The 26,999-nt window shown below is 46.1% G+C and overlaps 1 protein-coding gene across 1 annotated transcript; it reads left to right on the top strand.

The window, feature by feature from the left end:
* The first annotated feature begins 1,289 nt into the window (after positions 1-1,289).
* Positions 1,290-26,817, top strand: PPT1 (palmitoyl-protein thioesterase 1). Its single transcript, XM_042949348.1, has 9 exons — positions 1,290-1,424; positions 5,651-5,760; positions 5,983-6,110; positions 6,422-6,492; positions 8,227-8,329; positions 21,320-21,410; positions 22,666-22,764; positions 23,986-24,057; positions 25,273-26,817. Exons 1-9 carry the CDS (start codon positions 1,301-1,303, stop codon positions 25,393-25,395), a joined length of 921 nt encoding a protein of 306 aa, XP_042805282.1. The 5' UTR covers positions 1,290-1,300; the 3' UTR covers positions 25,396-26,817.
* Positions 26,818-26,999: the final 182 nt, after the last annotated feature.

Below are 26,999 nucleotides of genomic sequence, written 5' to 3'. Positions count from 1 at the left end.
ATATATTGAGACATTTTTCATGTGGTTATATATAAGTTTACCTTATCCTTTATAAAACTCGCCTCATAATATTCCATTGTACTGTCCATACATCCTAATTTACTTACCAAAGTCTCTATCCATAACTATTTCAATGATTTTCTGAAAAAATACTTTGAGCAGGCAATTGAGAGGACAAAAGCGGGTTACCATTTGCAACTTCGTGGATGGAACTGGAGGGTATTATCCGAAGTGAAATTAGTCAGAGAAAGACAAATATTCTGACTTCACTCATAGGAGGACTTTAAGAGACAAAACAGATGAACATAAGGGAAGGGAAACAAAAATAATATAAAAACAGGGAGGGGGACAAAACAGAAGAGACTCATAAATATGGAGAACAAACTGAGGGTTACCAGAGGGGTTGTAGGAGGGGGGGTGGGCTAAATGGGTAAGGGGCACTAAGGACTCTACTCCTGAAATCATTGTTGCACTATATGCTAACTAATTTGGATGTAAATTAAAAAAAATAAAAAACAAAATAAAAGAAAGTGGGTTAAAATAATGAATCTGGCAGTAGAACACAGAGTGGATTAAAGAGGGGGAATGGAGTGCTCGCTTCGGCAGCACATATACCAAAGAGGGGGAATGGAAAAGGGAGAAATGGTGAATGAAAGGCTCTTGCAATCATCCAGCTCTGAGATTAAACCAGGAAGTGGCAGTGGTTTCCACATCCAACACATGTTCTTGTCAGTCGGGAAGCCCTGCCACTTCTAAAAAAAAACAAAAACAACCACACCATTCTTTTCCACCTCTATATTTTGGCTCATTTCAGTCCTCCTGCATTTCATCTTTGCCTGTTGAAATACTGTTTTTCCTTCAAGATCCAGGACGAATACCACACCCTGCCATTATTAACCCTGGCTGCAAGTGATCCCTCACCTTCCATTTCTAAGAGCCGAATCCCTCCTTCCTTTCTTCCCTCCACAAAGCATTTTTCTCCCAAAGGCAGTACGGTTCGTCAGCTGAGTAACCACTTTGGACCCACCAACTTGCTATCTCGGTGAACTCTGCACCTGACCCAAACTCTCAGCGCCTCAGTGTCCAGACCTGTAAAATGGGGAGAAGCGTACACAGCGTTACGAGGATTACATTTGCTAACAGGGAAAAGGCACACAGAAGAACGTCTGATGTGCAGTAAGCGTTGAATGACCCTGGGCATTCATTTTGATTGATGGTGGCGGGCGGGGGGGAGCGCGCGGTCCGCCCCCGCAGGCGCCGGGTCCAGGCCCGGGGAGCGCGGTCACGTGATTGGGTCAAGATGGCGTCGCCCAGCTGTTTGTGGCTTTTGGCCGTCGCTCTCCTGCCGGGGTCTTGCGCGGCACCTGCACTGGGGCATCTCGGCCCGCCGGTGCCGCTGCCGCTGGTCATCTGGCATGGAATGGGTGAGTGAGGGAGAAGAGAAGCAGGAGGGTTTGGCGACTCCTCTTTCCCAACCTGGGTTCGCATCGGCAGAGTGCGAGGTGGAGAGCGAGGACCGTGGTCGCACAGCACCAGGCTGGCCCGACGTCTTAGGATTTGGGGGGCTCCTCTGCATTGGAAAGGGAGAGAGGAGAAGGGGCTGTCTTTTGGTGAGCTCTGGCAGAGACCCGTGCGCTGCGTTAGAGTATTTTGGGCGGTTCTTGCTTAATTCTCACGGCGCTGGCGTCAGGGTGCAGCGTCTGGCACTTGAGGCAGTCCTGGCTGTGGCTGCATGACCAGGACATCCATCCTTTTATTCATTCGCATGTAATATGTTTTAAACAAAATGGTGGCAAATGCAATGGAGAAGAGTAAAGCCGGGAGTGGGAGAGAAATGGAGATGGGGGCTTGCAATTTTATAAGCAGGTTCAGGAAAGGATTCACCCAGAAAGTGATATCTGTGCAAAGAGCTGAAGTGGATGAGGGAGGATACCCTGTGGATAGCTGGTAGAAGGAACAGCAAATGCAAAGGCCCTGAGGCAGAAATATGTTTGATATGTTGGAGGAACAACATTCAGGTCAGCGGGGCTGGAACTGAGTGAGCAAGGAGAAGAAAATAGGGGTTTAGGTTGGGGTGGGTGGGGATGCTGGGGCCTACAAAGGGAGTTGGCTACAATGAGTTGGAAAGCCCTTGAGGGATTTGAGCACATGAGTAACATAATATGACTTACACTTTAAAAAGGACCACTCTAGTTGCTATATTAAGAATAGGTTGTAGAGGGACACAGACATTTGCAGGGAGACAAGTTAGGAAGCAATTGCAACAACTTAAAACAAGAGATGGTGGTGGCCTGAAGCAATATAGTAATAGGGGAGATACTGAGAAGCGGTCAAAGTTTGTGTATCTTCTGAAGGTGGAACCAATGGGATTTATTAACGGATTAGATTTGGGATGAGCAAGAAAGAAAGGAGTCAAGGGTGATTCCATGGTTTGGGACTGGACAAGTTGAAGGATGAAGTTGTCATTTTACCAAAATGGGGAAGCCTGTACGATGAGCAAATTTAGGGTAGGGAGAAGATCAGTAGTCTGCTTTTGGACTTACTAGATTTGGGATGCTTGTTAGACATCCAGATGTTGTAGAGCCATTTGGAGTGTGGAGTCTAGGACAGAAATACAAGTTGGAGATTTATGTTGGGAGCCTTCAGTGTATGGCTGGCATTTAAAGCCATGAGACTGAGCAGGATCATGGGAGCGAGTGTACACAGAGGAGAGAAGAGGTGTAAAGATTGAGGCCTGAGGCGCTGCCAACATTTGGAGGTTGAGAGGAGGAGAAACTAGCTAAGGAGACGGTGGTGGTGGAGGAAAGTCAGAAGAGTGCAATGTCCCGGAAGTCCAATGAAAATGTTTCCAGAGGAAGGGAGTAATCAGCTGCATGGAATTTTATCAACAGGTCAAGTGAGAACTGCTTATTGGATTTAGCAATCTGAAGATCACTAATAACCTTAACAAAAGCAGTTTTGGGGGTGCCTGGCTATCTCAGTTGGTTGAGCATCTGACTTGTGATTTCTGCTCGGGTTACGATCTCACGGTCATGAGATCGAGCCCGGTCTTGGGCTCTGCGCTGGGCATGGAGCCTGCTTAAGAGTCTCTCTCTTTCCCTCTGCCCCTCTCTCCCGCTCGCACTCTTTCGTTCTGTCTCTAAAACAAATTAAAGTAAGTAAATAAATAAATGAAATTGTTAAAAAAAAAAAAAAGAAAAGAAAAGAAAGAAAGAAAGAAAGAAAGCAAGCAAGCAAGCCCTGAAGAGGAATTACAGTCAGCAAATATAAACAGTTTTCTCAAAGCTCTGCGCTGGGTTCCAGGGCTACTACAGTGGAGTTAAAAGAAGTTATTATGAGAGAAATAGAGGATGCTTTAAGCCTCAGCTTTTCCTTCTTTAAAAATGAATTCTTAAAGTTCCTCTTAAGTTAGAAATGGGATGATTAAGCTCAAGATGGAAAATGATCTCAGCCTACTTCTCCAACTGAGTGGCCAGTCACTTTTCTTCCAGTTCTTGGTTTTAGTTCTTTGAAACAGGAAAAGAAACAGGGCTGGGAGTAGGACGAGGCAAGGAGACCCCTACATTGCAAAAGTTAAGAAGGCACTCACTTTCTAGCTCGTAGAAGTTCAGGGTCAGCACTTGCACGAACCTGCGAGTGAGTACCCCCTGAAATTTTGTGCCCTAGGCGTTTCACTTTTCTTTCCCTAGTCCTAGTCCTTGAGTTTGATTCCTAAGTGCTCTTGACTCTACTAACCCCAGATGTTCCAAATGATAAGGCAGGGTAATATGCACCTCTGCTTACTTTTCAGTTATGAATTCGGTGTCCCAACTGTATTGTGTGGGCTTTTGAAGTTTGTTATTACTTGATAAAACACGAGCCACGCAAAAAATGGTCTTTTTTTTTTTTTGAGGTGAAATTCATGTAACCTACAATTAACCATATTAAGGTATGCAATTCAGTGGCAATTAGTGTATTCATAATATTGTTTTACCAGCGCTCCTCTCTAGTTTCAAGTTTTTTTCATCATCCCAGAAAACACTGTACCCCGTAAGTAACCACTGTGTTCCCCACTCCCAACACTTCCTGTCCAATGTCCAATGTCCAATCTGTTTTCTGTCTTTATGGATTTGCTGGTTCTAGATATATCCTATATAAAGGGAATCAAACATTATGTGACCTTTTGTGTTTAGCTTTTTTCACTTATAATAATGTGAATTTAGTGTGAATTTAATGTGAATTTGGGTTCATCCACATTGTAGCATATGTACGTATGTATGTAGCATGTGTATTTCTTTTGTTTTTTACAGCTGAATAATATTCCACTGTATGTGTATACCACAATTTGTTTACCCACTCATCCATTGGTGGACATTTGTGTCACTTCTACCTTTTAGCTATTACGAATAGTGCTGCTGTAAACATTGAGGTACATGTTTCTGTATGGGCATGTTTTAATTTCTCTTGGGTAGATATCTAGTAGGGAAATTGCTGCATCCTATGGTAATTGTTAGGGTTACCTTTTTGAGGAACCACCAAACTTTTCACGATGGCTGCATCATATTACATTTCCACCAGCAATGTACAAGGGTTCCTATTTCTCCACATCCTTGCTTGCTACTTTCCAGTTTAAAAAAATTTTTTTTTTAACGTTTTATTTATTTTTGAGACAGAGAGAGACAGAGCATGAACGGGGGAGGGGCAGAGAGAGAGGGAGACACAGAATCAGAAGCAGGCTCCAGGCTCTGAGCCATCAGCCCAGAGCCCGATGCGGGGCTCGAACTCACGGACTGCGAGATCGTGACCTGAGCCGAAGTCGGACGCTTAACCGACTGAGCCACCCAGGCGCCCCTCCAGTTTTTTAAATTAAAGCCATCCTAGTGGGTATGAGGTGGTATCTCATTATAGTTTTGATTTGCATTTCCTTTTTTAAATTATTTATTTTAGTGTTTATTTTTGAGAGTGGGGAGGGGCAGAGAGAGAGGAGGACAGAGGATCAGAAGCCAGCTCTGCGCTGACGGCATGGAGCCTGATGCGGGGCTCAAAGCTCACCACCGGAGCCAAAGTCGGTCGCTCAACTGACTGAGCCCCAAGGTGCCTTGATTTGCAGTTCCTTAATGACCAGTGATGTTGAACGTGTTTTCATATGCTTGTTGGTCATTTGTATATCTCCTTTGGAAACATGTCTGTTCAAGTCCCTTTTCCATTTTTAAGTTAGGTTAACTTCTTGTTGAGTTGTAAGAGTTCTTTGTGTATCCTGGGTATTAAACCGTTATCAAATATATGATTTGCAAATATTTTCTCCCTTTTTATTTTTTTCCTTTTGCAAATATTTTCTCCCATTCTGTATGTTTCACCTTAAGAAAAATTTTTGTTTTTAATCTTTATTTTTGAGAGAGAGACAGAGTGTGAGCAGGGGAGGAGCAGAGAGAGAGGGAGACACAGAATCTGAAGCAGGCTCCAGGCCCTGAGCTGTCAGCACAGATCCCAGTGCGGGGCTCGAACTCACAAATCGTGAGATCATGACTTGAGCTAAAGTCGGACGCTCAACCGACTGAGCCACCCAGACACGTCATGTTTCACATTCTTTATAATGCCCTTTGAAGCTTAAAACTTTTTAAAAACTATGTAACCTGGTTCATGAATATCTGCCATTGTCTTTGTTGTCTAGGAGACAGCTGTTGTAATCCCTTAAGCATGGGTGCTATTAAAAAAATGGTTGAGAAGAAAATACCTGGAATTTATGTCTTATCTTTAGAGATTGGGAAGACCCTGATGGAGGTAAGGCCCTTCACAGCTCTGTTCCTTTGAAGGTTTGCTGAGTGATTTCATAGAATATACTATTAAAATGCTTTGTCTTGCATTTTTAGCGGCAAATCTTGCAATGATACTTTAACTCTTGAGTGGCTTGTGTGCAGATTCCAACTAAACAAATTTGCCTTCTTAGAGAAGACACCAGTGGTGGTTCTCATCCCCATCCTTCCTCTGTGGCTCCTCTTTTAGGATGTGGAGAACAGCTTCTTCTTGAATGTCAATTCCCAAGTAACAACAGTGTGTCAGATTCTGGCTAAGGACCCTAAATTACAGCAAGGCTACAATGCTATGGGATTCTCCCAGGGAGGCCAATTTCTGTAAGTCCTGTTCTGTGATGTCATACGACTTACATGGGATTGAATTTTTTTTTTCTTTTATTCAGATCTAGCCCCTCCTCTAATTCTTTTGAGCTCTTCATCTATCTTGGAAGGAACACTATTCTAAGATGTCTCCATGTAAAAAGCTTTATGGAACTTTATTTTCTGTGAAAGAATAAGGATTTGTTTGGCCATCTGGGGGAAATCCTGACACTCCCTGGCTTTGGGGAATCACAGAGAATGAAGTAGCTTCATCTGGGAAGTTGGTGGTTGATGATACATTTCCATCTGATAATCCTTTTCTCCCCCAGGAGGGCAGTGGCTCAGAGATGCCCGTCACCACCCATGATCAATCTGATCTCGGTTGGGGGACAACATCAAGGTAACCTTGGCCTCTTTGCCTGCTTTTTTCTCTGTTCTAATCCACACCACCACTTGATTTTATTTATTTATTTATTTTTAACGTTTATTTATTTTTGAGACAGAGAGAGACAGAGCATGAACGGGGGAGGGTCATAGAGAGAGGGAGACACAGAATCTGAAACAGGCTCCAGGCTCTGAGCTGTCAGCACAGAGCCTGACGCGGGGCTCGAACTCACAGATTGCAAGATCATGACCTGAGCTCAAGTTGGACCCTTAACTGACTGAGCCACGCAGGCGCCCCTATTTATTTATTTTTAAAAGTGTATTTATTTTGAGAGAGAGCACACACGCACACCCGCGTGTGCATGAGTTGGGGAGGGACAGAGAGAGAGGGTGAGAGAGAATCCCAAGCAGGCTCTGCACTGTCAACACAGAGTCCAGCATGGGGCTCGGTCCCACTAACCATGAGATCATGACCTGAACCGAAATCGAGAGTCAGATGCTTAACTGACTGAGCCACCCATGCTCCTTGTTTTTAAAAAACACAGGTGTTATTCAAATGCATGTTGGTAAAAACCTTATTCATTCAGTCAACAAACATGTATTGAAAATCTGTAAGACAGACAAGGTCCCTGCCTTCAGGAAATTAACATTCTAGTTGGGGGGTGGGAAGAAATAGACAATGAAGCAAGGAAATAAATAAATACAGAGAGTGAAAACTATGATCAAGAAAAAAAAAATAGGACAGGGGGTCCCTGGGTGGCTTAGTCAGCTAAGCGTCCAACCCTCGGTTTAGGCTCAGGTCATGATCTCACGGTTTGTGGGTTGGAGCCCCGGGTCTCTCTCTGCCCCTCCCCCAGTCGTGCACATGCCTGCTCTCCTTCTCTCTCAAAATAAATAAACATTAAAAAAAATAGGATAATACTTAAGAGACAGGGCAGTGGTTAAAGGTGTGGGCTCTAGAGCCAAACTGCCTGTGTTCATATCCTGACTCTTAGCACTTCGTATCTAACCTTGGGCAGAGTATTTCATCTTCCTGTTTAGAAGTCTCTTATCTGCAATATGGTACAAATAATGATTTCCTCTCTTCATGGTCATGAAGATTAAATGAATTATTGCCAACATATGGTTAGAACTATGCCGGGCAACCCTGAAAATGTTATTGATGAGGATGATGAAGGTGGAAGGTATAACTGGGGGAAGGGTAGGAATTGGGGTTAGGCACTACTTGAGTTAGGGGAGTCGGATGTGACTTCCCGAAGCTCTGACCTGAGAGATGAAATGAGTCCAACCACTGAAGCAGTGAGAGAGGAAATACATCTACCAGGGAACGGCCGGTGCCAAGGTCCTTAGGCAGAAAAGAGTATAGGAGCGTCAGGGGGAAGCTGGTTATGGTATGCATGCTCTATGTTATTTTCTTTTTTAAGTGTTTATTTATTTTTGAGAGAGAGAGAGAGAGAGAGCAAGCAGGGGAGGGGCAGAGAGAGAGGGGAACAGAGGATCCAAAGTGAGCTCTGTGCTGACAGCAGAGAGCCTGATGCGGGGCTCGAACCCATGAACCGTGAGACTGGGACCTGAGACGCTTAACCAGCTGAGCCACCCTGGTGCCCCTCAGTACATATTTTCTTGAGGAATAAGTGAACGAGATCAGAGGTTAGTTCAGGTCTGTTTTATTCCTCACAGTGCCTTGCACATAGTAGTTACTCAGTACACAATTCTTGAAAGAATGGATATTTGGCTTCTGCTCTTGTAGGTGTTTATGGACTCCCTCGGTGCCCAGGGGAGAGCTCTCACATCTGTGACTTGATCAGAAAAACACTGAATGTTGGGGCTTACAACAAAGCTGTTCAAGAACGGTATGTATGGCTGGCTAAAAAAAGATACAGAACTGTCATTGCATGAAAATATCATGCTGACTTTCAGGGTAGCAGTGATTCCAGGAGTAGGGGCCAGTGATATTCAAATGAGAGGCTTTTTATAAATATCTCTGTGCTATCTATTCAGTTGTATTGTAAACCTAAAACTGCTTTAATACTAATTTTAAAAAGGAAGGGAAGGTATTCTTTTAATACACATATATATAAAATTTATTTTATTTATTTTGAGAGAAAGAGGGAGAGAGAGGGAGAGAGAGAATCCCAAGCAGGCTCTGCACCATCAGCGTAAAGCTCAACATGGAGCTCAAAGTCACAAACTGTGAGATCATGACCTGAGCCAAAATCAAGAGTCAGGCGCTTAACCGACTGAGCCACCCAGGGTTTTTTTAGGGTATTTTTTTTTAATACAGAAAGAATGTAATTAAAAACAAAATAAATTTCCATCTTAAAAAAACTAACAAAAGAGCCTTTAAAAAATCCCAAGCCCAAGAAATTACCATATATATTTTGGAGGACAGATTCTTTGTGTTGTCAGTAACGAGGGTTTAGCCTCCTATGTCAGTGTTTGCAACTACTCAGGTGTGTTTGGATATTTAAAAATGTACAGAATCACTTTTGGAGTGTATTCTTTTCAATTGTTTCCAAACTTAAATTGTACATCAGAACCCCTGGGAAATTCATTAAAATGGATCCTGGGGCTTCATTCCTGGGATCAGAGATTAGATTTGGATTTAGTAGGTGTGGAGTATTCTAAACGATAACAGATTTGGCATCGACTAGTAAGGCTCTGGTAGCTACCCTACAGGTTTTCTTTTTTTTTTTTTTTTTTTAATTTTTTTTTTTTTAACGTTTATTTATTTTTGAGACAGAGAGAGAGACAGAGCATGAATGGGGGAGGGTCAGAGAGAGGGAGACACAGAATCAGAAACAGGCTCCAGGCTCTGAGCTGTCAGCACAGAGCCCGACGCGGGGCTCGAACTCATGGACCGCGAGATAATGACCTGAGCCAAAGTCAGCCGCTCAGCCAACTGAGCCACCCAGGCGCCCCTACCCTAGAGGTTTTCAAAGCATATCATTTTTGTCTAATACCAATTCTTCAATACAACACTTCCTTGAAGCCATTTTCCAGGGTTCAGCCTTGCCAGTGACTCACATATGGAAACAACTACGGCTAGCTCCCTCTTCCTTTCCTACCCTTTGGCTACATGCACAGCAACAAAGCTGTGTTGGGTCAGTAGTGCCACCTGGTGGTCAGTGAAAGAAACTAAGATACTTTTTTTTTTTTTTTTTAAGATTTTATTTTATTTTTTTCAAATCCACCCAATGTGGGGCTCAAACTCATGACCCCGAGACCAAGAGTCACATGCTCCACCGACTGAGCCAGCTAGGCACCCTGAAACTAAGATACTTCTATGTCTCCACCCCCTTTCCCATTAGGCATCTCAAACCTCTGCTAAGCTTTACCCCTAACTCTGTTTTGACTAGTCACAGCTCAGTTGTCTGTATTCTACGTGTTCTCTCTGCTCATGGATATGTGTGACTTCTTTAAACTTCATTGTTATTTATTCTTTACTCATTATTCTTCTAACTCTTGCCCAGATGCCTCAGAAAAATTCAACGTTTTCTTTCTTTGTGTTTCTTTTGTGAACCAAATACAACCCTTGGCAATCAGAATTATTAGTGACTATAAATGAGCAGTCATGGCGGGGAGCCAGTCACATGTAGCTGATTAAAAGTGGTAGATTGATGTGTTTGTCTTCACTTCCTCCTTTTACTGGAATAATAATCAACTAGTAGCAAAAGAATAAAAAGTAATAAACCCACAAGGGCAGAGAAAACAGGAGAGAAGAGACAGTAAAAGATGTCAACACATTTTTCAAAGAAAGCAGATGAATGAGTGCTAATTGTTTTAGCAGGAAACGTCGAAACCTTGTATTTCTATAGAAGGATGCACTGACAAAAAGGGAACAGGTTCACTTTTTATAGCTCCAGAAAGGGTCAGGAATGAGGTGCATAAGATCCTTTGGAAGGTAGAGATAAGTGCCTGGGGCTAAAAACAGGACTTTTTGTTGGGGAAAAATTTTTCTATATAAGGAATGATCAAACCGCCGTTCCCGTGAGTGCACATCCAAGTGATTGCTCCTCCCCCATTGTGACAAAAAAAGCAAAATTTATTCTCTGGAGCAATTTAACTAGAGAAGTGCCAGCCTCTGAGACAACAGGCACAGGATGGTGGTAAGACACCACATAAAAAACCCACGCCTTCCCCCTTCCCTCCCACTCAGTTCCCAGAATGGTAGCATTGAGGCTTCTTACCTGCGAGGGTGTCGTTCAGCGGCAGGCCCGTCTCTGGAAAACCTGACTGGCCCCAGAGAAAAGATCTACAGGTTGATGTTTTGGAATCCTCCAAGATGATAGGATTCCTCTTGACCCCCCTGAGGTGAAGCCACCAGGAGGTAGGCTCTGTTCTCACATGAGGAGCCTCCAGCCAGCTCTTGTGGTGTCTGTATAAACCATGAGCCCGGACCCCCAGTCAGACATCTGAGGAAAGCTTCTAAGGCGAAAGACAGACCAAAACCAACAAAAAGTATAAAAGCAACTTAGAAAGAAAAGATGGCAGTTCAAGGAGCCAAAGAAAACCTTAAAAAAAAAAAAAGCCTATAATTATTATCTTTGGAGATAAAGAATTATAATCCAGGGCACCAGAAAAGAATGTGAATAAAACCACCAATCAGAGAGTAAAAGAGAGCTCCTGGAAATTAAAAATAAAACAACAACAACAAAAATGTGTGCGCAAGATGGAAATATGCACTTGAGGAAATCTCCCAGAAATTAGAACAAAACCTCGAAGAGGTTAAAAGGAAAAAAAAAAAAGAGAACTGACAAAATGAAAGACATTTAGCTGTTTGGGAAGTCCAGTTTCTGACCGATAGGAGTTCTGAAAGTCGCCCAGAGGAAAAGGGTGGATTGGAATTATCAAAGAAACAATACAAGAAAATTTCTCCGGTCGACAGGACATGAGTTTCCAGACAGAAAGGGCTCGCTGAGTGGTTAGGGCAACAGTGAAAAAAGATTCACGTTGAGGTACGCTCCTGTGAAATTTCAGAGCACCGGGATAAAGAGGAGACCCCAGGGAGGCCGCCCACAGAATCCGTACTACTGACCGCCCCTCCTGCCAGCAGCACTGCTAGCTAGAAGGCAGTGATGCAGTACCTTTGTGTCCTTATTTATGTACGTGTGTATTTATTTATTCATGAGGGGATGGGGAGGAACAGAGAGGGAGGGAGAAAGAATCCCAAGCAGGCTCTAAGCTGTCAGCACAGAGCCCAATGTGGGGCTCAAACTCACAATCCGTGACGTCATGACCTGAGCTGAAGTCGGATGCTTAACCAACTGAGCCACCCAGTACCTTTGTGTTCTTTTTTAATTCTTTAAATGTATTCATTTATTTATTTAGGGAGAGTGAGTGAGCACAAGCAGGGGAGGGGCAGAGAGAGGGAGAGACGGAATCCCAAGCGGGCTCTACGCCATCAGCACAGAGCCTGATGCGGGGCTCGAACTCACAAACTGTGAAATCATGACCTGAGCTGAGATCAAGAGTCAGATGCTTAACCAACTGCACCACCCAGGTACCCCACCCACGCACCCACAGTACCATTGTGTTTTAAGGGAGAGTGATTTCCATCCTAGAATTCTATGCCCAACCTTCAAGGAGCAACCAGATGTGAAGGGAAAATAAAGACCTCTTCAGACATGGGAGAAAAAAAAGAATGCCCCTCTTTCTAGGCACCTGTTGGGAGACACTCAGTTCTATCCCGTCTAGTTACGTGGCCTAGTATGTCTTCAGACCTCCTCCTCTTCCCCAGCATGGAGTACGTGGTAATACTTCCCTGCACAGAAATTCGGTGCCGTGCTCAGTTCTTACCAAGTAGGCAGGTTTGGGCTGTTACCGCTAGTGGTGTTGTGTTGAAAGTATTTATTCAACTTGAACTTCCTGTTTCCATTATTTATAAGTATTGCAGTGGTTTTGCTTTCTTTTAGTTGCAGTTCTAAAGCATTCCATTCATAGTTCCATCAGCTGTTGCACTGCAGTTTGCCAGGCCCTGTGGTAGGTCTGGCAGATAAAGGGAGAATGAGACAATGACGGTCCCTGCTGTCATGCAGTAAGCTGTCAGTGGGGAAAAGGAGGCTCCAAGTGAACAGAGGCAGGGACCACCCCTAACAGTGCTAAGGCCGTGGTGGAAAGAAATGGCGGAGGGTAGTGGAAGCTGTATCTACTCTGGACAAAATGGTCTTTGGAGAATAGGTATTGAGGCTGGGATCTGAAAGATGAAAGGGAGCACAGGAGGAGCTAAGGGAAGAGCCATCAGGCGGAGGGAGCAGTAGGCACAAAGGCCTGATCCTGGGACACCTTGGGCTCGTTCTAGGCCCTGGCAGCAAGTTTAGTGATAGACGGGAGAGTTGACAGGGGCTACATCGGCAGGGACGTGCAGGTCACGTCGGCAGTTTGGGTTTCCTTCAAAACATCAAGAGAAGCTACTGGCAGGTTTTAAGCAAGGGAGTAACATGGCCCGATACATGTTTTTGGAAGGTCTCCACTGCTTTGTAGAGAGCAGATTGGAAAGTGGGTAGAGGAAAAGCAGGGGCTGTTGCAGCGTCTTGCTAAGAGGTGATGGTGGTGTGGACGCTCCGTGAGATGGAGAGAAGTGGAATGACACGAGGAAGTGGAATGACACGAGATATGTTTCATAATGTAGCTGAACTAGACTGCAAGCCAGGATACATCTCAGCATGTATCACATGGTTTCCCGGGGGAATGGATTCTGAGTTCTCACCAGTTCATTTACAGATTGATACTTCTCTAATTTTATGGGGTTGCTTTTTCTTTGTAAAGTTTATTTTATATTTCTATGTATATCTCCGGTTAGCAGATGGTCAGTATGAGATTTAAAGAGGCAGGTAGTCCCAGTAGAGAGGCGGGAAGGGGGAGGTGAGGGCGTAAAGGGACAGAAGGAGATTGTGTTCTCCTGGCAGTATGTTCCTAGGCTGCCCTTTGTACCCAGAAGGATTCTCGTTGCAGGCGAATAACCAAATCAAACCAAAGTAAATTTTTAAAGTAGTTCATAGTCTGTTGGTACTCAAGGTTTCAGAGGTTCTAGAATCAAGGAATGGGAGTCACAGACAGCCAGGTCCATCTCTCTCCAGCTGGCATTGCTGCTGCCTCTCTCCACGCACACCAGCCTCTCTGGCCACCCACATGGCGAAAGGTGGCCTTGCCCGGCTTCCAAGTTTTTGGGTTTGTTTTTTTTTTTTTAAGTTTATTTATTTTGAGAGAGAGAGAGTGATTGAGCAGGGGAGGGGCAGAGAGAGGGAATCCTAAGCAGGCTCTGCAATGTCAGTACAGAGCTCGATGCAGGGCTTGAACTCACAAACGCTAAGATCACGAACTGAGCCATGAGATTGGATGCTTGACCAATCGAGCCGAGTTGGATGCTCGACCGACGGAGCCACCCAGGTGCCCCAGCTTCTAAGTTTTTAATCGTCTCTGCTTAGGTTATTATCTCAGGCGAGGCTGGAATCTTCTGTCCCAATCCAGATTCTTGAGGAAGGGACCATGGCCCAGCTCAGGTCAGGTCTCTGTCATTGACTGTGGCCACAGAAGTGGGACCTTACATACCTGGTTACATACCTGTAACCAGGAGGGGCAGGGCAGGAAGGATACAGTTCCCAGACAAGGGAGGGTTGATTTTGACTTAGGCAGGGACCCCTCAAGATGTCTTCTACACTGTTGAGATCATTCAGCCTTAGCAAAGCAAATTTAATGGAGTACTCGGGAAGCTAGTGAGGGAGGCCTTTTCCCGCACCAGTCCCTGGCCAGGCTCAGTGCGGGCAGCAGTGAGGAATGGTGAGGGTGACTGTTCTCTCTCACCTTGTGGATGTGAAGTCTGCCTTCGAGTTCCCCTTTGAGAAGCTGGCAGCCCTTCCTGGATTTCTCCTTCTTCCAGTTTCCACCTCGCTATCCTGTGCCCATCCCTGCCCCAGGGAATACTGCATTGTTGCCCTGGCCTCAGCCTTGGCCTCTCCTCTTCCTCTGGGCCAGCTCTGCTCTCCTAAGTGGCCCTCCCCTTGGTCCGCGGCCCTCAGCCCTGCATGCCCAGTGCTTGGCAGGGCCTCTGCCCCCAGCAGCTCTCATAGAGCGCTCATCCACAGGTGTCCCGCTGTCCCCATGCCTTCACCCTCAACTTGCCACTCCCTTTTCTGGAAATACTGAGGCAGCCACTGAAGCTCCCTTAGGCACTTTTTAACTGTTCAAAACAGTATAAAGAGTAATGTAATCTGAGACCTAAAATTAATATTTTGTCATATTTGTCTCAGATATTTTAAGAACTGAAACATTTCAGATAACACTGAATTCTACATATCTCTGCCAGGTTCCGTTCTCTGTCCTCCTTCTCTGGTGACAACCACTGTCAAGAAATTAGAGTAGTAGAAGGGCGCCCAGGTGTCTCAGTCAGTTAAGTGTCCACCTCTTGGTTTTGGCTCAGGTCATGGTCTCACAATTTGTGGTTTCGAGCCCCACATCAGGCTCTGTGCTGACAGCTCGGAGCCTGATTGAGATTCTCTGTCTTCCTCTCTCTCTGCTTCAGAGTTACTAACTCCATTTCCAGCCCCCAGCTCCTCTCTGGAGAATGGGGAGCAGGGTTGAAAATCCCGAGCTTCAGATGGAGGTTTGGTCTTTCTGGTGACCAGCCCCTTCCAGGAACCACCTAGGAGCCCACGCAGAGCCTCCTGAGTAGGACAAAAGATGCTCCCAGTATTCTTACATAACACTTAGGAAGTTACAAGGTTTTAGGAGCTCTGTGCCAGGAACCGGGGTTGGAGACCAATATATGTATTTTCTATTACTTAGCAGTCCTCATACAAGAATTTATCTACTAGCAGAATTCACATGTAGACTTTTAGTGATTCATTGGGTGATTTGGGGAACGCTCCGTAACGTGTCTGCTTTAATTCCATCATCTGTAAAACAGAGCAATAAGTATACCTTACGGATTGTAAAGAAGGTTAAATGAGTTAATATGTGTAGAGTGTTTAACATAGTAACAGTACTTCGAAAACACTCAGTGCACCGAGCTGCTGTTTTGGTGGTTAGCATGTGCATTTTAGGCTTGACTGGGTATTGCCGAGGTGGTTGTACCAATTTCTATTCCCACCAACAGAGTGTGAGTGTTCCTGTTTTCTCCAGTCTTACCTTTTTTTTTTTTTTTTTTAAGTTTATGTATTTACTGGGGCTCCTGCGTGGCTCAGCTGGTTAAGCATCCAACTTTGGCTCAGGTCATGATCTCACAGTTTGTGAGTTCGAGTCCCATGTCAGGATATGTGCTGACAGCTCAGCTTCAGATTCTGTGTTTCTCTCTCTCTTTCTCTCAAAAAGAAACATTAAAAAAAAATAAAATTCTTCATAAACATAATTTTTTAAAAAGTTTATTTATTTTGGGAGAGAGGGAGAGTGAGTGCAAAAGAGAGAGCACGTGCGCGTGCAAGTAGGGGAGGAGCAGGGAGAGAATCCCCAGCAGGCTCTGTGATGTTAGTGCAGACAGAGCCCGACGTAGGGCTCGATCCCACGAACTGAGAGATCATGACTTGAGCCAAAATCAAGACTTGGATGCTTAACTGACCAAGCCACCCAGGCGCCCCTCGTCTTACTAACTTTTGATCCTATGTCACATGTCTGTCAGTCAGATGTGTGTGGAATGGTTTCGCATTCCAATCTGTATGTGCTGTTGGACAGCTTGAACATCTGTTCACATTTGTTGTCTGCTCAGGTGTCCCTTTTCTGTGAATTGCCTATTCTAGTTTTTGCCTGTTTTTCAGTTGGATGCTCTTTTTCTTACTGATTTGTAAGTATATACATGCATGTGCACATGTATTATGAATACTAAGCCTTTCTTTGTTAGGTATGTTACACTTAACTTCTCCCAGCCTGTGGGTCATCTTTTTACTTATGGTGTCTTCGTTTCATGTAACAGGTTTTTTGTTTTATTTTTAGTTTTTTTTTAATTTTTAATTTTTTAGAGAGAGACAGTGAATGGGGGCATGCACTAGTGGGAGGGGGCAAAGGAAGGGGGAGAGAATCCTAATAAGCAGCCTCCACTCCCACATGGGGCTCTGTCCCATGACCATGAGATCATGACCTGAGCTGAAATCAAGAGTTGGATGCTCACCTGACTGCAGTTTGGTTTTTTAGACGGTTTTATTGAGCTACGATTCACATACCATACAGTTCTCTCATTTAAAGTGTATAATTCATTGGGTTTGGGTGTATTACATTACTTTTTTAAGTTGTGGTAAAACATATATATGTTTATAGATGTTTATACATAATATATTTATATTATATATAACACATAAAAATTTGCCATTTGAATCATTTAAAAAATTTGTTAATGTTTTTATTTATTTTTGAAGGAGAGAGACAGAGAGACAGAGCATGAGCGGGGGAGGAGCAGAGAGAGAGGGAGACACAGAACTCAAAGCAGGCTCCAGGCTCTGAGCTGTCAGCACAGAGCCCGATGTGGGGCTCGAACTCTCGAACTGTGAGATCATGACCTGAGCTGAAGTTGGATGCTTAACTGACTGAGCCACCCAGGCGCCCCCCCCCCCCCCCCCCCCGTTTGAATCATGTTTAAGTGTACAGTTCAGGGGCATTAAGTACCTTCACAGTGTTGTACAACCAGCATCTGGGGCAGTGCCTTCTGACTTGGATTCAGGCCACTTTATCAGTCCTTCTGACTGATGCACAAAGCTATTCTCCTACCCCATATTTTCCTCTCATTTTTTAAAAACGTTTTGTTTTTATTCTCATGCTCTTCATCTACCTGGGGTTTTCTATGCATGAGTCTGTTTCTGGGCTGCGCTTCTGTTCCATTGGCTTATTTGTCTATTTCCACCCAGCGACCACGCTACTTCAGTTACTATAGCAACGTTTACCCAGTTCCTCTCCAAGTCTTGGCCGTGCTTGGACTTTTATTGTTTCATCTCGAGTTTATTTATTAAAAAAAATTTTTTTAATGTTTACTTATTTTTGAGAGAGAGAGACAGAAAGACAGAGCTTGGGTGGGGGAGGGGCAGAGAGGGAGGGAGACACAGAATCAAGAGCAGGCTCCAGGCTCTGAGCTGTCAGCACAGACCCCGACGCGGGGCTCGAACCCACAAACCGTGAGATCACGACCTGAGCTGAAGTCGGAAGGTTTCAGTGTGCCCCTCATCTGGAGTTTAAATTATTGTCAGATTCTACCAAAAGTCATCTCATGATTTAGATCAGACCTTCTTAGCGTCTGGCCATCCCCTCAGCGCAAGCTCTGCTGCATTCCTTTGGCTCCCCTTCAGGCGCTTGTTCCTCTTCCTCTAGGACTTGACCAGCATTTCCCCTTGCGGACTCTGCGCGAGCCTGCTGGTAAGCAGCTGGCTTCAGAGCGTGGGAGAGGAGGGACAGAAGGGGATGGTGACAGGTCTGAGAGCACTACCTTTTGTGGAATTTGTGCCACGCGTGGACACGCTACCGAGCTTTACGGCTCTTGTTTAATTTTCACAACAACCCTGCACAGAATCCGGCTCAAGGGGCGCCTGGCTGGCTCAGGCAGAAGAGTCTGCGACTTGATCTCAGGGTCGTGAGTTCGAGCCCAGTGTTGGGCATAGAGATTACTTAAAAAATATAATTCTAATCCAGCTCAGAGAGGCAAATACCCATGATTCCAACCTGGGTCTGTGCAATACACGGCTGTGGGTGCTGTGTGCACCCCACAGTCCGCAGAGACAGTACGCGTGTATCGTGGTTAAGAGCAAGACTTCGGGGGCCAGACTGCCTGCTAGGCTATTCTGGCTTTATTACCTCCCAGCAGGACGACCTCGGGCAAGCTGCTTAATTACTCTGGGTATGGCTGCCTCATTTGTAAATACGAGGCTAATAATAGCATCTCCCCTATGGAATTCTTGTCAGGATTAAATAGGTTAATGTATGTCAAGTGCTTAGAAGAGGCCCAGTGTATGTAAGTGCTGTACTCATGCTTCTGCTATTGTCTCTAAGCCACAGTGGCTAGAGCAGGCCTCAGGGATAGAGGCTCCAACTGGGGGTGGTGGGGAGTAGGGGGTGGGGGGGGGCGGTGCCTGGATGGCTCAGTCGGGTGTCCCGACTTTGGCTCAGGTCACCCATCTCATGGTTTGCGAGTTGGAGCCCCACACTGGGCTCCTGGCTGTTGGCACAGAGCCTGCTGTGGATCTTCTGTCCTCCTCTCTCTCTTTAAAATAAATAAACGTTAAAAACAGAAAGATGGGAAAAAAAGGCTCCAACTTCTGGGGCGCTGACAGCCTCGTGAGCGGGCTGCATTGGAAAGAGTGTGGACTCAGACAGATTTAGGCTCCTAGCTTACCTTGTCTGTGACTGTGTAGCGGTTTTGAGAGAGGTGCTTAACCTCCCTGAATTTGGCCCTTCACTGGTGCAAAGGAGATGATAATAACGAGCCCATGTTTCTTCTCTGCCTCCTGAAGAACCGTCCGCCTCCCCCCACGTCTCCACCTCCCGCAGCACTTCAGCTTCTGCTCAGCCTCAGGCCTTTCCCCCCGCTGCTGCCTGTGCACCCAGCTTCTCGCAAACCAAATGTCCTTCATTTCTTCCTGTTGCCCCTTCTTAGCTCTGCTTCCTTTTCACACAAAAAGGTGACCTAGGACTACTGCCTTTTCAGCCATTGGGCTCCCCGCTGTCATTCTGGGTGTCCGGAACCTGGTCTGGCAAGATCCAAAGACATTTGCATTTATTCACTTGACATTTAAAAAAAACAAAATTTTGGGGGCGCCTGGGTGGCTCAGTCGGTTGAGCGTCCGACTTCAGCTCAGGTCACGATCTCGTGGTCCGTGAGTTCGAGCCCCGCGTCGGGCTCTGGGCTGATAGCTCAGAGCCTGGAGCCTGCTTCCGATTCTGTGTCTCCCTCTCTCTCTGCCCCTCCCCCGTTCATGCTCTGTCTCTCTCTGTCTCAAAAATAAATAAAAACGTTTAAAAAAAAATTTTTTTTGAAGTTTATTTATTTATTTTGAGAGAGAGAGCACACACCAGCAGGGAGGGGCAGAGAGAGAGAGAGGGAGTGAGAGAATCCCACACAGGCTCTGCTCTGTCAGCACAGAGCCCGACGTGGGGCTCGAACTCACGAACGGTGAGATCATGACCCGAGCCCAAACCGAGAGCCAGACGCTTCACTGCCTGAGCCACCCAGGTGCCCCTCACTTACCGTTTTTTGAAGGAACTCTGGCCGCCTGTGTGGACGTGTGTGTGCTCAGGCTCACCGCTTCTGAGCATTTGACACTGTTGAGCGCCCACTCCTGAAGCTTCTTCCCTTGTTCTCCTCACTGTCCTGCCTTCCCTTCTGCTCACATCTCCACATCCTACCCCTCCTTCAGCGCCAGCCGACTTGTTTCAGAGCTTGTCTGGCATCCCTGTCTCCATCCCTTCCCTTCGGCAGAGCCGTCCTGAGCGCCAGCCAGCGTGTCTCTGCTGAGGGAGCTAGTCGTCCTTGCGGGGGACAGGGAGCCAACTCGCACAGGGTGAGCGACCACAGTGTTAGACCAGTGCCGATGTCAGTATTTCATAAGTGGTCGGAGTTCATCACATGTTAAAAAATCAGTGAAAACTAAACATTGAGAGCACGAGCAGGGGAGGGGCAGAGAGAGAGGGAGACACAGAATCCAAAGCAGGTTCCAGGCTCTGAGCTGTCAGCACAGACCTCGACGCGGGGCTCGAACCCACAGACCGTGAGATCATGACCTGAGCCGAAGTCGGACGCTTAACTGACTGAGACACCCAGGCGCCCCACTTCCCAAACATTTATAAAGAAATTATAGAACATCCCTCTGACTGCCGACGGGCTGACAGCACCCCCCTTTGACCTCAGTCGCACCTGCCCTGGGCGTGAGGAGCGCTGACCTCTGTTGCTTCCACTGGGCTCTCATGCCCTCCTGCTCTGCTGAGTGGAACTTTCTGGATCATCACCTCCGAGGCAGCTCTTCCACTCAGGCTGGAGAGCTCGTGGTGTAGAAGTGTTTCTTTTTTCCCCTGCCAGCCTGGGCTAGAGAGCCCCACCTGTGTTCTGACTCCTCCTTTGCCCCAGAGGACTTCTCCCGTCGGGTTCATGCTCAGCTCTCGGTGGAAGTGCTGCGGTGTGGATCCTGGTGTGGATACGGGAACTGAGTGGAAGTGCCTGCAGGGAGGACTTGGGGAGGGGTCAGCGTGGGTGGGGGAAGGCCCGGAGGGGAGGGGAAGCAGAGAGACTGGAGGGAAAGTAAAAGGACGTGAAAACCTGTCTGAACTAATGCTATAAACAACACCAGATCCCTGCCTTTTGTCTTTAAAAATCGTGTGACCTACCAGAATCCTGCACACTAGTGTCATCGGTCAACGATAGGAAAAACGCTTTGTGATTGAAAGGTTAGACCTCCCTCCCAGCCTGAGGATGGCAAGGGGGGTGAAGAGAGAGCGATGGGATGGTTGGGTGCAGAGGAGACAGAGGTGGTGATGGCTGAGTCTCTCGGGAGGAATGGCAAGCAGAGGAGGGTGAAGGAGGTGGGGTTGTGGGCGGGACAGCCTGTGCCACCCTGACCTGGAGGTATAAGTGTGGTAGGGCTCACGGCCATGGTGAAACCAATATTGCTGAGTCCTTTTCCTAACTCTGTGGGGCTCTTGTATCGTGCTAAATAGCACTTCCTTGCCTCCGGTGTCTTGTTAATGGGGCTCTTGAACTGTTTCACCAGTGGAAGGCTTGTCTGCTGTATTTATGGGCCAGGCCTGGGACTTGGCGGCTCTGATCTTTCGTCCTTTTGAAGTCTCTTTGTGCACGGTCCCCTAGGCACAGGGGCATGCACCCAGTGTGCTGACTGACCTGCAGCTCGGTCCCCTTCACTCATTCCTTCTTCTTCCTGCAGCCTGGTGCAAGCAGAATACTGGCACGACCCCATAAAGGAGGACATGTACCGCAACCACAGCATCTTCTTGGCAGATATTAACCAGGAGAGAGTAAGCACCCATCCCAGGCTGCCGTCCGTAGCTGTGCATTCATTTTGCTTCTGGGGCAGTACGAACAGATCAGCTGTGACTGTTTACCCAACGTATCCTGGGCAGAACCTGGGAAGCAGAAGTCCTGTTTTTTGGGAGGCAGTGCTTCTGAACTTTGTTTCCTTTTAGGAAGGCTGAGATTCTTCTGGCTTTCTCCCCGTAGGTCCTTTTCCTTTCCTTGTGTTGAAGAAGCAGGGTAAGCTCAGCAGGTTGCTGGCTGGCTTAAGTGGAACTTCGCAGCTGCTGTCTTACTGAGGGAAGCCTTCCGAGTGGGTCCCTTTGGGGTCAGATTTTCTCGGAAGCAAGATTTACTTAGAAGAGAGACTGCGGAGTGGGTCCCAGGCATGAGCTTGGTTTGAGAGATTCTGGTAAACTACATGGCTCAATTTATAGCGGGCTTATCTCGAAATTTTTGGGTTTTTTAATTTTTTTTTTTTTTATTTGAGAGAGAGAGAGAGAGCGCATGTGCATGTGAGCAGGGGGACGGGCAGAGGGAGAGATAGAATCTTAAGCAGGCTCTATGCTCAGCACAGAGACTATGACCTGAACTGAAATCAAGAATCAGATGCTCAACCCACTGAGCCACCCAGGCGCCCATTTTTGTTTTTTAAAAATTTTATTTATTTATTTTTGAGAGAGAGAGAGCGCGACAGAGCACAAGCGGGGGAGGGGCAGAGAGCGAGGGAAACACAGAATCCGAAGCAGGCTCCAGGCTCTGAGCCGTCAGCTGTCAGAGCCCAACGCGGGGCTCAAACCCACAAACTGTGAGATCATGACCTGAGCCGAGGTCGGATGCTCAACAGACTGAGCCACCCAGGTGCCCCCGATTTTTGTTTTTTAAAAACAAAATTTGAAGGGCAGTAGGGGAGAAACAGAGTAGTATTGCATAGCCACTCAGAATGTGTAGTTTCTCATTTTGCCTTGGCTTTCTCTAGTAGCCTTTAACCTGTGTGATGGATGGCTATAGGGTGCAGTGACAGACTCATGGCCGCTGGCGTCTGTGTGCTCTGGTTGGCTGGGGTATGGCCGGTCAGATAGGATGGTAAGAAAAGGCTGTACAAGATACATTCTGGGCAGGGAGCTGGAAAAGCAGTCCATACCATGGAGAAGAAATATGGTGGCCCAGGGCCGGGGAGACCAGAGCACTGAAAGGCTTTAACATCCCTGCTGGAACCTGATGATGTTGTCCCTGAAATACCGCTGGCCTTTCCTCCAGGGTGTCAATGAGTCCTACAAGAGAAACCTGATGGCCTTGAAGAAGTTTGTGATGGTGAAATTCCTGAATGATTCCATTGTGGACCCAGTGGATTCTGAGGTGAGACACTGTATGGGCACAGCAAAACATGCCAGGAGACCGAAGGAGTAAATGGTATTAAAAAACAGCTGCCTGCTGGGGAAAAACCTTCAGTCTCTTTCCGCCACCTCTTGTGTAGCTTAGGGCGTCGTCACCTGAGGTCTAGAACTGGGACAGTGGGGGCTGGAACCCCCGCCACCCGAAATTGTTTGCAAAATTATGAAGTTGTGTTCTCTGAAGAAAGGTCTAATGCTTTTACCACATTTTCCAAGAGACCTGTGACCCAAACCACCAGCCCAAAGTCTGTAAATCCCTGAGGTTGGCACGCAAGGTCTGCCTTGACCTGTCCTTTCAACCCAGTCTTCCTTCATTACCCGCTTCATACCCTAGGATCAAGCCATCTTGTACTTTTTGAAGTGACCCAGAGTTGGCCTGTGTTTCTTTTACGTGCCTTTGTTCATGCTTTTTAGTCTCTAGAGTTCCCTTCCCTGGGCTTTTCCACCTGATGAGCTCCTATTCATCTATCAAGGCCAAGCTCAAGTGGTCACTTCTTCCATCCAGGATGCCATCCCTATTCCAAGTAGAATTTGCTCTCTCTTTTGCAGAATCATCACATTATGTCAGGCCACCAGGGACTAGCAAACTACGGCCTGCTGGCCAAATCCAGCCTGCCATCTGCTTTTGTATGGCCCATGAACCGCTTTTTAATGGTTAGAAAAAAAATCAAAATATCTGATGACATAATTATATGAATTCATATTTCAGGGTCCATAAACAAACTTTTATTGGAATACAACCATATTCAGTTTTAATTTTATTTATTTATTAATTAGTCATATTCCTTTTTAAAATATTGTCAGTGGCTGCTTTTGTTCTGGCCTTTACAGAAAAGTTTGCTGGTCCTTGTGCTACACAGTTGCTTCTGTGCCTCCATAGACTGTTGAAAACAGGGACCATATATATATATATATTTTTTCGGGTGTGGAATTTAGCACGAGGATTTTCACAGCATAGGTGCTCAGTAATTGTAGGAAACAGGAATTCCGGAGAATTAGAAAGTTCTTGGGAAAGATGAACTCCTCCCTCAGGATCCACCCTGAAAAAGAGATGACTCAGATAGACTCTATTTTTATTCTTCGCTACAACTTTGTGATACTGTTGGTTATCTTAACGACTAGCCAGTCTCAGTCTGACAGTGTGTGCTATGTATCTGATCTGACCTTTCTGCCTCCTCTCCTGCAGTGGTTTGGATTTTACCGAAGTGGCCAAGCCAAGGAAACCATTCCCTTGCAGGAGACCACTCTGTACACACAGGTAACTGGGGAGGAGAAGGGTGCTGTTTTTTTCCGCTCCTGGTTCCTGAAGCTGCTAGGTTCTTTGGTGATAGACCCGGCCCCGTACACCTGGGAGCTGTGGGTGCCCGGAAGCGTCCGGCTTTGATACGGGTGAGGCTTGTTAGGGTGCTGATTGTTACACCAGCTTATCAGGCGCCGGTTTACAGAAATGTAGATCCCAAATGAAAGACCTGTACCTCGTGGTTTTCAAGTATGCGCAACGGTCACATCATCTCCAGCTCCTTCCTTCTGATAAAAAGGTTCAGAACTGGCTTCTTTTGCTGCTGTGCAGGGTGCAAATCCAAGAATCCCCCGTGCATCATGAAAACATAGGAGAGGTGTTACTTTAAAACATGAACAGATATGAAGTCCCATCTTGAAATTTAGGGCGGTGACCAGGGGAGCTCCTGCAGGAGCCCGAAGAAGCGCAGTAGGCCCCCCGCCGTTTCTCAAGCAGAGGTCGCACCATTTCATGACCTCTAGTTCTGGTGCCTTCCACGCTGTTGGGACTCTCCCAAAAGTCACAAGTGCTGTCTGCACCACTTGCCTTCAGAGGCCAGTGGTCTCCTCTCTTAGCTTTTCTCCTGCATCTGGTGCCCCAGCTTGGGTGAGATCAAAGGAAAGGGAAGCTGGGGTCTGTTGAGCTTTGGAAATTACAACTAAGAACCTCCCTATCGTGAAAGCCAAACCGACGGTAAGCTACAAGCAACACTCCGGCACCGTCGACTGCCCGTCCTCCCAGCCGTACGTGTTCTGTGGCACCGTGGGTAATGCCATCCTCAACTGCAGGATGGGAAAGCGTCTTGAGGTTTGTTATTGAAGGGTTGGCTGTGTTTTAAGTTAATGTTTTCCTGTCTTTGGCTCAGTCTCACTTAACTGACATTTTGAGGCAGTTTTGTCTGTGGCTTGCCCACCCACATAGGTGGTCCTCCAGAAGCTTTAGGAAAGTTTCAGAAAGCAGAATATAGAACTCCAGACAACAGTCTCAATTACATGTGTGTTTCGAACGCTTAGGAGGAAAACTGGAAGGAGGTATCCTTTTTGACATTTTCGACAGACAGTACACCTACATTTTACTACTCAGGGCAGAGACTGCTTTTTGGGCATTTATCGCCAATGAACATTCTTTCTTTCTATTTTAACTGTAAAACTTTTCATTAGGCCTCTTGACTAACTATGGCCTTTCTCTCTGCAGGACCGCCTGGGGCTAAAGAAAATGGACGATGCTGGCCAGCTAGTGTTCCTGGCTGTAGAAGGGGACCATCTTCAACTGTCGGAAGCATGGTTTTATGCCCACATCATACCTTTCCTTGAATGAAACCCTTGTAGTTTGCACCAGAGCTCAGGGAGCCCCAAGCGCTTCTAAACCAGTAGGAGACAGTTCCCTTCATGCCTCAGCCTGAGCTCACATCCAGCTTGCAACTAATCCTTCCCTCTACTTATCACCTAACATGCCCTGCTCAGAAAGATCTAAGATTCGAACCTTATCCTTTGCCTCATCCTATCAGCATATGGTGTTGAATGCAAGTTTAATTAGTTAATAACCATGCATGGAGATTATTTTACAACCCCTCAATGTGGTCAGGCTGTCTTAGGAAACAGAGTCTGCTGCAGATCAGTGTCAGAACTGTGCCCAGGCCCAGAAGAGGCTGAAACTAAAGCAATTAGAGCCTAAAGGCAGACACCTTGTTCAGGAAAGCCTAGCCGCATTTCAAGCCAAGAGGTAGCCGGGATCCAGGCCCGAGGTGACCATAAATGCTCTCTCAATTTTGCTGGTGGCGATTCAACCAGCGCTTTTTAAAGTATTGCTTAATGTTTCTGCAGAATTTCTTGAGGCTACTTTCTTTTCTCAGTATATTGTCCTGTGGTAGCATTTGATCTGTTCTGCTAGGCCACCGTCTGGTCTCGGTAGCACTCTTTTTGTCCCTTCAGGTAGTGATGAATTAGGTGCTCTGTCACAAAAGGAGGGAAGTGGCACCCAACTGGATTACTTAAGGGAGGGGAGGGGGGTGTACATCTTGCTTAACTTAGGGGAGTGAAAAAATTGTACAAGCAGCTATAACACTGTTATGTCAACTATACTTGAATTTAAAAAACAATGTACAAGTAGAAATGAAAAATGACAAGGCAGCTGGTTCTTCCCATTCCATCCTTGATTAACCTGTCCTTTCTCAGTATGACCAGTGGTCTAGATTCTAGAGGCACTCTGTTGCTGGTGTTAGCAGACAATGGGAGGAAAAATGGGAAGAGATCAGGCTAATTCCCATCTCAAAAAACCGTATTTATCAGTACGCTAAACTATATCTGATGTATTTGATGAAAAAAAAGGATGATTTGCTCAAAAAGTTTGGGGAACATTGTATACACCTTTTCTCCTGTTGGAGAGCAACTCACATTCGAATATTAATGACTCAGAATTCCTGTTTTCAGAGTAAAGAAAACTAACCTTAATCTACTGTTTCCCACACGGAGCATGGACATCTTGGCCGCCCCCTCCCCACCTGGAGAAAACCTATCAGCACTTCCTGGAACACTGTTCTTCCAGAATGCCAATTTGAGATATGATAGCTATGCAGGAGGGAAGCACCTTGTTAGTGCTGCAAACTTTACCCTTTATGACTTTCCCCTCACCTTTCTCAAGCCTTATTTCTCAACTAAAAGATGAGGATTAAGGGTAACAAGTGGGGGAATATGAAAAAAAGTTTTATGACATTGTCTAAAATAAAGAATAGTTTCTTATCCTTGGTGTCCTTTTTCTTTCTTTTCAATATTCTTACATACACCTCAGGGCACCTGGTTGGCTCAGTCAGAACATGTGACTCTTGATCTAGGGGTTGTGAGTTTTGAGCCCCATGTTGGGGGTGGAGTTTACTTCAAAAAAAGTATTAATCTCTATACAGCAAATACCACCAATAAATACTA

Source organism: Panthera leo, chromosome C1, assembly GCF_018350215.1.
Source record: "Panthera leo isolate Ple1 chromosome C1, P.leo_Ple1_pat1.1, whole genome shotgun sequence".
Taxonomy (NCBI): domain Eukaryota; kingdom Metazoa; phylum Chordata; class Mammalia; order Carnivora; family Felidae; genus Panthera; species Panthera leo.
The sequence above is the reverse complement of the archived record's forward strand: the minus strand, read 5'-3'. Positions and strand labels throughout refer to the sequence as shown.